This window comes from Astatotilapia calliptera, chromosome 12 (assembly GCF_900246225.1).
Source record: "Astatotilapia calliptera chromosome 12, fAstCal1.2, whole genome shotgun sequence".
NCBI lineage: Eukaryota > Metazoa > Chordata > Actinopteri > Cichliformes > Cichlidae > Astatotilapia > Astatotilapia calliptera.
The window spans coordinates 20,956,307-20,969,889 of NC_039313.1; the positions used below are offsets into that span (position 1 = coordinate 20,956,307).

Sequence of the window (13,583 nt, forward strand, 5' to 3'; positions counted from 1 at the left end):
TCTCTTTGGGCTTCAAGCTGAGGTCACTACTCAACTATGCGCCTTCACAACAACCTTGAGATATCTTTCCCCTGGGCTTCAGTGTGAACACAAATGTGTGCATGAATCTAAATGTCCATGCACGTGTTTTGTTCAGTTCTAAATCACATTGTCACTTTTGCAAAGGCTTAAAACAAGCGATTTTCCATATTGACCTGCTATTTTCTCTTTACTTTGTCTCATTAGGAATAAGAGTCAGACTTCTTCGTCGGTTCAACATTACCTTACCTAACTGAAATACAGCACTGTGCAAAAATCATGTACCACAGCTTATTTCTTTTAATTTTGCAATGCAGCAATTTAATAAAACGTGTCTATGCATACATAAAAATATGGTATATATGAAGAAAAACAGAACTGATACAATTCTAACAAACTTGAAAGTCAATGTTTGATATGACCACTTTTATTTTTCACTTGAACTCTGAGCTCTCGTGTAGTTTCTTTGAGACGTGTTTGGGAATAGTTCTCCAGGCTGATGTTAATGAAGAATGGCTTCCTCAAAAATCCCCAAGAATGGCTTCTTGACACACGTCCTTCCAGCGAGACCATTTCACTGACCATACTTCAGTGAACAGCAGATGATTGAACTGAAGGGTTAGATGCAACTGTCTACTGCGGAAACTGTTCATCTGCTGTACATATATATATTTATTAGGGCTGCTACTTCTTCTGTTGTCCTCATTTACCAAGATAGCCCAAATTTCTGGATAATAGGTCTTTGTGAATCACCCTGTTAGTGCAAAAATGCGATTTTATTTCTCTGAAGCTGAGGTGTCTTTGTGTCAAGTTGCTACAAACAAAATGCCCAAAGATACAATTTCACAGTGGTTGTTTGCTAAGTTGTCTGCTATCCGTGGACACAGAACTGGTTCATCCCTTGAGTCAGGTGTCTTTTCTCACTTTGGATGAATCATAGATCATCAAAACAAACATTTTGGGACCAAAATCTAAAGAATCAACAGTGGCTTATGACTTTTGGACAGTACTGTATGTCAAGCCTAAACAAATGACAGGGCTTTGCAGGACTATATAGAGAACATACATTTGTGTTTAAAATTGATTTCCATGACTGCTTGCCGAAATAAAATAGCTCTTAAGTTCGTCGACAGTGTGAGAATGATATAGGTTTCATGAAATTTGCTTTGAGAGGCCCTGATTTGAAGATGTGTTTAGGAATTTGGGAGGGGGTGGGAGTTTTGTCTGAGAAGCAGACCTTGGGGAGAACTAGACAAACATCATATAAATGAAACATACTCTGAGGAGGGCAAAATAAGGAATGTGCCATCACTCAATCATTGTAAGTAAATTAAGTACATTTGGTTGTAAAGGTTTTCTGCATTAAAAAAAATAAAATCGTAATATAATGTAAGTGAGATAATAATGTAAGTGTGTCATTGAATATTTAAAAGCTTAAAAGCCCCAACACCCACATTTGATTCACAATAGAACATAAAAACATATCAAATGTTTCCACTGATGCATTTGACTTTTTCGTGAACCATATTAGCAGCAACATGTCTCAAAGAAGTTGACAAGGGGTCAACAAAAGACTGAAAAAGTGAAGTAACTTGTCTGCAAACTTTAGACACAGTTTGCATATGCATATGATCAGTTTATAAAAGTGGGTTTTAACCTTTGGTCCACTAGCAGTTGAGGTGAAGACCCAAGTCAATCAGTTTGTGCTCTTCTCCGCTGAACAACAAGGCATTGTGCTTTAAATACATCTCATCTTATCTGCTGCAAGAGAAGCCAAGGAAATGAGAGCCAGATGTGGTGATGTCAGCACACGTCTGTGACTCTAAAGTAGTGCTCAGTGATGCTGTGGTGCAAAAGCAGGGGCAAAGTTTGTGGGAAATATGAACACAGCCCACAACTGACACGGCATTAAAGGTCTGTAATCAGTGTTCAGATTGATGCTGGTGACCGTGGAGGTTGAGGTTGCTGCTACAAAAAGCTCATAAGTTCCTTCGTTTTATAAGGAGATGAAAGGAGAACTGATACACGTCATTGGCTGTTAAAATTTGTTGGTAGACAGCTTGACTGGTGAGTTTTAAAAGGCTGTGATTGTGACTTGCACGCACTCACGCAGGCACAGATCAGGAGTGCAAATGGATGTGGAAATTTCGCTCCCTGCAATCACCGCGTCGTCTTGTCACGAAAGTTAAAGATCATCAGCCAAATCGCTAAACGCGTTTCTGTGGCAGCCTCGAGTTTCTGTGGCTTACTGTGATCCCTAACCAGACGTTATTAAAAACCTCAGCTCGCATCATCTTGATCTTGATGATGCTTGTTCAGGGGTTCGCTTAATGACAACTGCTGATTCAGTCTTTCTTTCATAGAACACTTTAAAGACACAAAAAGACTTAAGATAATGATTGGATGTTGGACAGAATTTCAGGTATTTATTGGACTAAATTTAGCCGTGACATCATGAAGGTCTTGCTTCAGAAAGAGCTGGGATCAGCCGACACATGGAAGATTGTGCCAGAAACTCCAGACAGCAGCCACATCTTTTTTTCTTGATTATAAAGTTTACGGCTCATTCGAGACACAAAACTATTTTATTGCTTTTCGGTTGACTTCTTTTTAACACATACCTATTTCTTTTCGAGGTATTGTGTCTTCTTCTAATAAACCTGTGCATTTATTTCTTTCCACTAGGTGGCACATGTGCACCAAACTGACGTTCAAACAAAGCCAAAGATAATATAGAAAAGGTGAGAGAACGGCTTAAGGTTTGTTTTGTTTTGCTTTTTCAAATTTAATAATGCAAAATTCCTAGAATTTACTCTAGTGGTCATTTATCTATATCATAGCGCATTGGTTTTAAAATACAGGCAGGAAAGGTCTGAACACTTGGAAACAGAATACTGGAACTCTGCTTCCTCAAAATAAAGCTTTACAGTGGGAACATCACATCACAGAAAAGCGGAAAACCGTGTTACTCCAGCCCCAGCACTATTTATGTATTTAATAATACACTGGGCATCAGATTAGTTAATACTATGAGCACTATGACGTATTCCTCCTTGAAACAGATGATTGTAAAAATTTAAAAGAAATGGCCATCAGCTTGTTTTCAAATGATGTTTTTTTTATCACTCATTCTCATTTGAGGACAACTCTCACTGTTTAAATAAAGGCTTCAGTTATAGTGGTACCAGCCAGTTTATTTTTACTTTGTTGGTTCGGAGCTGAACCTCCATTTGCGGCATAGATTCAAAAAGTGTTGGAAACACGCAAACGGTTTGTGTGCAGCTTGTCGCGCTGTGTGTCTGCTAGCTGAAGGTCCAGCTGCTGTCCTGAATGTCATAGCAGAAACTGAAACTCACACCAGGCAACATTTTTATAAACTGCTATGAGCAGGTGCAAACTGTGGCAGCTCTTAGCCGAAAGGATTGACACTGGGTGTGGGCTTCTGCTGCCATAGCCCATCATATGTTTTGTGTTCAGAGATGCTCTCCTGTGTAACTTGGTTATAATTAGTGGTAATTTCAAAAATTACACTTTCCTTCCTATCAGTTCAAAGCAGCCTGTCCATTGTCCTCTGACTTCTGACATAAAGAGTTATGGGTGACAAATTAGTTTTTACCTAGAGAACTGCCACTGACTGGATATTTTCTCTTTCCGGGACAATTCTCTGAAGATATGGTTTTTGGGAAAATCCCAATACACTATCTTTCTGTCAGTCTTGTTATTACAGACTCTTAATAGAAAAGAAATCCTCTTTATGTTGGAAATCCACTGAGGAGCTTTATCATGAGAACAAACAAACTAAAAAAAGAAAGACCCACAATGACGTCCATTCCAGGAAACAGCAAAAGATTAATAGTTTTAATAAAATTCATGTCAAACATTAAAATACTGAAATGGCAAAAAAGAAAAAAAAACCTTTTCTCTACATTTCTTTTTGAATTTATTTTTTATACAAATCACAGTGGTTCAAAAATATTACAAAATTTTCATTTCAAAACATTTTTTGCAAAAGCAGCAAAACATTCTGATTGTTGTAAAAAAAAATTTGAAAGCCCTTAATAGTTTGTGAGTGTGGTGTGCTCTTTCTTTTGCCTTTTATTGTAATAAACACAATAACGTACGCAGTACATGTTATTAAGTCGTTTGAGTCGATGGAAACAAAAGTGCATAACAATACTATACAGTATATATGATCCACAAGTTACAGTATAGACCAGGGGGTTAATTCACACCATGTCTCTCTATATGAACACCTCTCTTTTCTTATACATGAATCTAATGAAGAGATACAGTGTGATGAGTAGTTAGAAGATGACAGGTTATGTCCAGCTGGGACGTGTATTAAATTTACAACACTTTATTGTACTTTGGAGAGTACCTACCTTCATTAAAGCATAATGCAGAATAATACAGATGTCACAGCTAACATCTGCCTTCAATCCAAGCAATCATTCACAGATGCAGTTCCCCAAATAAAAGGATACTGAAATAGTGGAAGCAATAGAGTGCACTACAGAATTTGTCTTAAAGACAAAGATTAAGTAGAGAAATGGAAAATTAAATGATATTTTGATTTGGATCAATAAAAACTGGTGTGTATATATATATGGACAGCATACTCATCAGACACATAATAGTCGGCTACATAATAAAATGTGCAGGCACCTGAAAAGGAAACGTTACTCTAAATTGCTGGTTTGCTGGGTTTCTTGGTTTATTTATGTCATCCGCTGTGTAGCTTTTGATGACGTCACTTAGAGAACTTGAAAAGCTCTCTATGTAATCACTGGAAGAATTGACTCCAATAGACTGTAACTACTTTTTGCATGAATAATAACATTAAAGAAACATAGGTCACTCCACATAAGCTCTAAGATGCTGCATATCAACCTACATTTATTTCTGCGTTCACATGTGTGTTACTTCTTGGCTTAACTGACTTTACTTTGTGCCCGGGAGGCTGTAAGTGCTGTGCCGTCAGCCTGAACAGAGCTAAAAGAGTGAAAATTCACTAAAGGCACAGGAGGAGAGAGACACCAGACACCAAAAACAACAACAACAACAACAACAACAACAACAAAACCCCAATCCCCCCCAAAAAGTGTTCTCTCCATCACCAGGTGTTACATTAAAATAGGGAGCTCAGGTCTCCAAGGAGGGAAGAACTGCTCCATCTCAAATAGCAGAGGAAAATGTGACAGTAAATACACTGTGATCAAGATAGATAGAGAGATCACGACAATACAAAGGAACTCTACCGCCAGTGTGACAACACATAACTTTTGCCTGTAGGAGTCAGTGTTGGGCAAATGTTGAGCTAAATAAAATGAACAAAGCTTACAGTTTTGGCTCTCCATCACTCCCTCTCTCAACTGCCTCTGGCCTGATGCTCCCTTTCTCGATGCCCTGTCACCCCAAATTAGCTTTCAAATATAATTACTGTTATCAATATTAGTGTTTTTTATGATTTCTATTTTATACATTTCCCACAACCCTGTCAACCTTCAGCGTTGTGATCCCCAAACAGAGTGACAACAACAAAAATTAAGAAACTGCTGTATATGTAACATATATCTAACTGCTGAAACATGCATCATGCCTTATACAATTCCTCTGTCATTACATGCAAACTAAATCCAAACATTACTCTTGGCTTTCAGCCGTTTAGCATCATATTCTTACACTGGATTATAAATCCTTGATTTCAACTGCTCTCTTTGTTTTTTTCAAGATTAAAGAAAAAAAAATGACAGAAACAAGCTTCATTAAGTTTAGTAACTACAGTAACAGCACACATGGAGAGCTGTAACACTGCACCACAGGAACAGATCCTCTGCATTATTTTATCACGCTAACCTGTGTAGTGTATCATTTAGAGCTGGATGCTACCTTCAGCTGTGCAGAGCTAATTTAGCCAAAAGGGCATGTGCATAAAGCCACATAGCGAGGAAAAGAGCTACTGTGGAGTTCAATGCGTACAAGACCTTAAAGAAGCTGAAGAAGTTGTGTCGTCCATCTCGTCACTGAGATGTGGAGGATTTGAAAGACTTGAGTGGAAAAGTCATGCTACAATCTTCAGGTTTACAAACAATCTTACACAAGGATCAATCCATGCTAAGTGCAGAAAAAAGAGGTATAGTATAGACACACGAAAAAGTGCATTCCAACTCAAATGTCATTGTAATGACAAGGGTAGGCCAGAAATTAACTTCACTCCAAAAGTGGTTGCACCCTCCCAGCGCACAGGCCAGCCAGCGCTAATTAATAAAAAGCTTTGCTTTCTCAAAAACAGTGGTTTGGAAGTTATAATGCAATTGGTGTTGTTGCTACCACTCAGTCATCTGGTCAGTGGAAAAAAACGTAACCATGACGTGAGTCCCGATTCAGAGAAAACACCTTACTCTAAGGCCAGCATATTCTACTATACTAAAAAAAACGTTTAAAAGGCCATTTGTCTGCATGAAGTAAACAGAAGGCCAAAGGATTTTGCACAGGCAATCGTCTTAAAAATCCTTCAATAAGAATAATAGCTGAAGATGCATGAAGGATCACCACAGAAAATTTTACAGTTATGATCATGGCCATTGTCTACAGTGTCCTTCATGTCGCTGACTGCAGAACCAGTCTGCAGCTTTAAACTAAGAAGCTGCTAAAATCCCACTTTAGTTTCCAGTTTTGTCCATCTATAAGGCACCTGGACCAAGATAGGCTTAATGGGGACATACTAACCATTAACACCATTAAGACAAAAAGATTCTATGAGAAACTTAAAAGTAAGTTAATCAAAAACAGTCTTTCCTCTTCTTCAGGTCTCTTTTCTAAGTTCTCAAAGCCATGCATTGGGATATTTTTAACTATCTATGCATTTATTCAGGATATGTGTAATCCTGACTGAAATATGCTCACTTTCACTCTTTCTGGAGATGAAACAGCTCAGTTTGCACTTGAGTCTCATGAGGTCCTACTCAACTTCTACTTCAGGAGCTGACAATGACTTTGCACGGTAGAACAGACCAGATGTCTCACACAATCTATCTATCTAGTGCCTGGGTAAAGCTGAGGGGCGCAAACCCACAAATAGAACAACGTGCTAATAGAAATTCATCAACACATCTTTTTTCTTTTTTTCCCTCCAAAATCAGTACGAAAGCCTGACAAAATTAGCACCCTCAACAGGAAAATCAGATTTGCTCTCATACGCAGCAATATACTGACAAGTTTCTTGAAACAACGATCACGCCTCCGAATTCAATCTTGATTAACGAAGCAACGTAGATCACGTTGTTTTTGAATCAGAAAGCAGCAAAAAAAAAGGTTTGTAACTGCTGTGGGTTAAATCAGACAAACCACACAATCTAAATATCAATGACCTATTATGACCTCTTACAGACTGTTAGTAAAGGAAGAAGAAACAATAAGGGTTAAAATGCTCCTATGTCAAAATTTAAAACCCCTCCTTAAATTTCTCCATTCTCTTTGCAGGTAAACACAAAAAAAATACACAGGTTCTTGAGTGTGTTCTTCCGAACACCGTCTTACTGTGTCTTCAACACCATTTTCAAATTGAGCAGCAGAAACGAAGGCAATGTTCAGAAGTGACGGTTTTTCTCCTGACACCACAGATTAGAAACACCACCCATCCAAAGGATTCAAATATTTTTCTGCCTTCTTCTTCTCCTACAATCACTTTCACTTCTCTCTTACATCCCTTCTTCCTGAAAAATAAAAATAAAAAAGAAAGAAAGGCAGGAAGGAGGCAGAAATAAATAGAAGAAGAAGAATCACAGCTTTGGTATTAATAAATCTGGTGATATATAGTTGTTGTTTTGTTATAAATGCACTAATAACACTGCAGGTGCTGAAGTTTTGTTTTTTTTAACACTGCAAGGATTGAAGTTATACTGGCAATCTCATCAAATGAAAGTATAGTGCAGAAGACACAGGCCTAAAATCCATTAGTGTGAAAGATAGTGTCAGGGCCCTGAGCAGTGCTGCCCCTAGTGGTGTAGGGGTATAAAGGCAGGCTGGCTGAGGTGCTTCAGTGTAACATAGTGGTCGTGGACGTTACAAGCGCAGTTGTTTAATACTGAATCCATCATTCCTCCATGGCGGAGGTATCAAGTAAGGCTGGCCCTCTTTGCCCCCTATTGCTGTGGTCATTCGAGGGTTTCGAGCTTTTTGTTTAGTTTTTGTTGTTTTTTTGTGGCTTGGTGTGCGCAGCAAAGGATTGGGAAGTGCACGGGTGGGTGATAAACACCAAGAACCACCACTTCGGGATCACCGAAGGCTATGATCAATCCTCTTGACAGGAGCATTTTAACGTACTAATTGTTTTAGAGTTCCCCCTTGCCAGCAAACCTCGGCTCTAGATTTACAATCACATCTCGTGTGGTTGTGACGGCAATCATCAGCTTCCTGGAAGTAGTATGCGCCATTTCACCTGATAAAAGTTTCCTAGAAGGCGCCAAACATAAAAAAACAAAACAAAAAAAAAACAATGTTGGAATAATAATTACATTGTCAGTGTCAATTCCTGGGAATACAGTGCTGGTTTTTTTAAGGGGGTGGAAAATGGGCATAGGTCTGTGTGTGCATGCTAACAGTCTGTATAGAAGTGAAGGCAGAGGTAAGCTCCCCCAAGAGAAGCCGCAGTGGTCAATGTGTAATAGTCATTAAGGTCAATGTGAAGGATGGAGACTGAGAGAAATAGAGAGCCCTTGCTCCCAGTCCAATCACTCACGCGGCTTAGACACTGTGAGTGCTGGTGGAGGGACCGAGCTCTTCTGGAGGGACAAAAGGGGCTGCACTGCAACCTCAGGCCATTATCAAACAGGGCGTTTGGGAAGCACTCAACTTGGAAGCATCACTCGATCACAATATACCGCACACATACAATCACACCTCCATGCACATACCCATGAGTTGAATCCACACGTGTCACACAGGATAGCAAAATGCATTTGTGTGGTCACCCACACTTATAAAGAGGCACATACATTCCCCCAAACATGCTGACATCCAGGCATATTAGCTCTGAGGGTCATTTATCCACTAATAGAGGGGTTCGGGGTAATTCTCCTCTATATGTGTGGAGTTGGATGGGGAGGTGCAACTTTCCAGGTTGGGGCGCTTTAAGAGACATGTGGAGAGGAGGATGGATGCCTCCAGAAACACCAGCCCCTTTTGGTGTGTTGCTTGCGCAAGATCTCTTCTTCACGTTCACGTTCCTTCTGGGAGCGCAGGTAGCGATCCTCTTCCTTCAGGAACCACACGGGTGGCCAGCGCTGCTTCTCAAAGTGCCTCTGGTTTTCTGCAGAGAGCAGAGCAAAAAAAAAAAAAGGCATGAAAAGAAAAAGTCACTGCAGAAAAAAAGCAACATGAAAACTCTCTGTGTCATTTCAAGATGTGCGCTGATGGAATTAAAGAGTGGTCGAGATCACCTTTTCTGAATAAATGGACATTGTTTCATTTAATTGGTTTCATTTATTCAGTACGGAAATAACACAAAACTTTGGTTTGGAATTCAAATCCTTTTAAAAAGAAATTATTTTAATTGTGATATAACTGACTGAAAACGTTTTCTTCGTCAAAAAAAAACAGTAGGTATGCAGCCTCAGTGCTTATCCAGAAAAAAAAAATATTTCAGCCCTCCCACTCCAACCAAATGTTTGTGATGATCAAGTCACACTGTGTTGCAGTCCATTAGCAGTGTGTTTAACCCAGAAAATGTACATTCTTGTAGCACTGCAAAGCAAAATAAGGTCCCTACTTTTTTCACTGAGAGAAAAGCTACGTGTCTAAAAGGGATTTGAGGGAGGCAGTTTATTCTTTACCTGGAGATATGGCCTTCATATCTTTGGGAAACTTGCGGCAGATGCTGTTATAATTAGTACAGATGTGATGGAGACACCAAGCTGATAGCTGCTTTGCGTTGTGGAACTGCAAAAAGAGAAGCAGAGAAGAAATGAGGAGTTACAGAGCTGAAAAAAATAGCATCACTATAAAAATATGGATTCCCCCTTTAGCAAAAATGAAAGTAATTCAGCGTCATTAATGAATTATAAATAATTTGTTATTTAAAGGACAGACCTGTGCAAGTTCAAGGTAAGCCAACACCTGCCCATCAATGTCAATTCCTTTCACTGCCAGTCGGAGAAGCTCATCCACAGCGTGCTGCTCTGAAAATGCATAAAAATGGAAACAATCATGTCAGTATTTCCCATTTGCATGCAGCACTTGCACATGGATATCTTTTCTCCCAGTCCTAAATTCTTAGTCTTTAAATCTGCACTAGATGCAAACAGAAGGCTATACGTAAAAATGTTACAGAGTCACTGATAAAAGGAGCAAAGTGCAAGTGATAAAACACTATCAAACGCATGTTCTGTCACATGAAGTGAGAACATGATATTTAAATGAGAGGACGTTCCTTCCTGTGCTCTCAATATGACAGAAAGGATCCCTACCGGTGAGGGCGACGAGACGTGGCAAACAGAGACGGTTGGCCAGAACGATTAGTTCCATGGGCTCCAGACCAGGACAAGGCGTCAGGAGGCCACAGTACAGGAACTCCAGCACCCCTCGCATACAGGCTGTACTGGTGTTAGGGATGGAGACCTGGAAATTTATCATATAAAGGGTAAACAGATCAAAAACAAGGCATGAGATATAAAAAATGCATTGCAGACATTCATTTTCATTAGATATATCCCAGCGGTCCCCAACCCCAGTACCGGTCCGTGAGTCGTTTGGTACCGGGCCGCGAGAGCTGAGGCTCAGGTGTGAAATGTATAGTTTTTAGGGTTTTTATCGGTTTTCAGCGTTATTTTGTTATCGTTTTTATCGTTAACTCGGTTTTCCTGGGTCTTTTCACGTGTGTTATGAATAAATCTTCTTTTTTTCGGTACCGGTACTAGTTTTATTTTGTTGTATTTATCCGCGACACCTTAAAGGCCGGTCCGTGAAAATATTGTCGGGCATAAACCGGTCTGTGGCGCAAAAAAGGTTGGGGATATATCCTCACATGAGTGGTCCTTATGTCAAAAAACACTGCATATTTGTATGTGTCTTCTGAACTTACAATTTTTGTGTTACGACAAAAAAACATGTTGGCAAATTCTGACATGTGGATTGTAATGTTTAGTAAAGGGTAAGGTTTCAGTAATACCAATGAAAGCAGCGCTGTAGGTATCTGGAGGTAAAGGGCAGAGGACATACTGTTCGCATTCCCTTTGATCTTGGCTCAGATGAGGGCTCTATCTGGCTCGTGATGTAAGCAATAGGGCTAAATCCAGATAAACCCCACATACATACAACCGTGCAATGTGGTGCACAGGGAAAACACAAACCTAGCCTCAATGTGCAGACTAAGACACTGACACAGATGAGACAGACTGTGGCAGCGTTCGTCAAAGAGATATACTATGTAGTTCATCTCATTTAGCCACACTCTGTTCTAATGATAAAATAATCTATGACATTTTATCTACTAACTGTTATCAACAAGTTAAGCTAATAATGAGAAAAAATAGCACTCCAGATTCTCACACTTAAAAAGCAGCCTAAAAAACAAGATACTTTAGGCTAATGTTTATAGTTGGGATATGGAGTCTTTTTCTTAAGCTAATTCTTAAGTAAAATGTTCAGCCATATTGACACTGACGCTGCCATAACATCACTTAGACCGGACCATGCTCCTCCTCCACCACTTTTCGGTGGTAAACAAACACATAAAAGCAAAACATCTTAATTACTGCAAGGCTATAACCAGATCCACAAACTAGATGACCGTCTAAGCCTGGGAAGGACAGGAGGAAGGATTATGAGAGTGATAACCTGACCTCTTCAGGAGCACTCTGCCTCAGTGTACCCACTGAGGCACTCACCACCCTTCACTCCTATAGCCAATTAGGAGAATGTCAGCTTAGTGTGACCTGTCGTTATGATAAAAAAAGACACAACGTAGAGCTATGGGTGGCCTCCCAGCTGGATCAGGAAGAATTAATAGATGGACAAAGTCACAGGTTCCGAAAATGTATGAGTACGATCTGTCGGCTCTACTCTTGCCATCATAACTGTTCATTTGTAAGTTTAGTGAAATTTGCAATTACTTGCAAAGCTGCAATGACTAAAAATAAAAGTGCAAATGACACATTCAGGCATGATTTCAACCCTACTCTTCTTGTTATATACAAAAAGGTAGTCAGGAAAAAACAGCGTGCAGCATCACCATAAATGTGACAGAAAAGGGTTAAAAGGGAGAAATTTTTTTCTCACAGTTAAAAAAAAAGGAGTATGACAGAGCTGCAGAGGCTCTCACACTTGATAGACTAGTCTTTTCTCAACATGTAATACTCCACCAGGATACACACTCCCAGGGTGAACACAAAACCACAGACACACACCTAGTAAGTAATCCATGGGTGTACCATGACACAATCAGCGGTCTATCCACAGACACAGCAAACCACAAGAGGTGTCTTTTGACTTGTGCCTTTTGAACAGTACACAATAGAGAAAATTACACCCAGATCACCTTTGAATTCACAAAGAAAAGAAAATCCTTAATGTATGAAATCATTGTACCAATGTTATACTAAAACCAATGCCACAAAAAGTGATGGGGATTTTAAGCACATTTTTTTGTGAGACTCAACTTAATGCTGCTCTGCACAAGTCAAGAATAGCTGTGCAATCGCAGTGCAGCATGAACACCGAAATGTGTGAGCACAAAAATACAGAGAGGGAAGTGTGCCATGGGCATAAAAATAGAGAAACACATCTCTAATCACATGATGCTCTCCCACTTAGAGTTAGGGATTATTAATTTATATATATTTCACAAATATATAAAATACTTACTTCAAACTAATGTGATGGTAACATGATAAGGCTGTTTATTAGCAATGTATTGCCTGTATAAAATGTATCTAGTAGATGCTAATAAATGTGCATTGTGCATTACCTAAGTTTGAAATATAAGTTGTTTTTGGATAACGATAATGTATTATCACCAGATTAATCAGATTCTTTCTTGTCATATTCAGATTTTTAAATTCATTTTTATAAAAATATCACATCATGTTAATATGTATGTCAAATGTGCTCAATGTTCAGGACGATGTGACTAAAGCTAGATCATCTGCTGTTTTAGGGTTGAGCAGTTGTATTGTGTCATGCTCTTAAAGTTCTGCTTCTATTTAAAGACCAGTGTTTGGGGTTTTTAATAGTGTGGTTTAGCATTCACTTCATATGCGCAGCTCACAGGAAGTAAGACACATTAGAGCATGGTAACTTATGGTCTTGTAGCAAATTTGAAAGAAGCAACTTTAAAAGTCAGCAAGCAAAGCAAGAAGTGCACCATCCTGGTGAGATAAACAACAGCTTACAAATTAGGAGTAAAAAAACAACAACATGTATTTAAGATAAAGCAAATCAGCAAGCAAATAAAATAAAATAAAATAAAACAAAACAAAACAGCTGTTCATAAACAAAATTGCTGACAGCATCATTGTCCGGTCAGGCTTTGAATCTTTGTGTCCAGACCACCTGTCCTCTACGTGCTG

General features: G+C 39.2%; 1 protein-coding gene across 6 annotated transcripts in view; it reads right to left on the bottom strand.

Annotated features, from left to right (window-relative positions):
• Nucleotides 1-4,025: 4,025 nt before the first annotated feature.
• rhobtb4 (Rho related BTB domain containing 4) overlaps nt 4,026-13,583 on the bottom strand; it is a 39,265-nt gene continuing 29,707 nt past the window's right edge. For all 6 annotated transcript variants that reach the window (XM_026186228.1, XM_026186232.1, XM_026186233.1 and 3 more), the window contains 4 exons: nt 10,485-10,635; nt 10,108-10,196; nt 9,852-9,957; nt 4,026-9,328 (listed from right to left, as the gene is read on the bottom strand). In XM_026186228.1, coding sequence (XP_026042013.1) covers nt 9,150-9,328; nt 9,852-9,957; nt 10,108-10,196; nt 10,485-10,635 — 525 coding nt within the window. In that variant the 3' untranslated portion in view covers nt 4,026-9,149. The remainder of the gene's footprint in view (nt 9,329-9,851; nt 9,958-10,107; nt 10,197-10,484; nt 10,636-13,583) is intronic.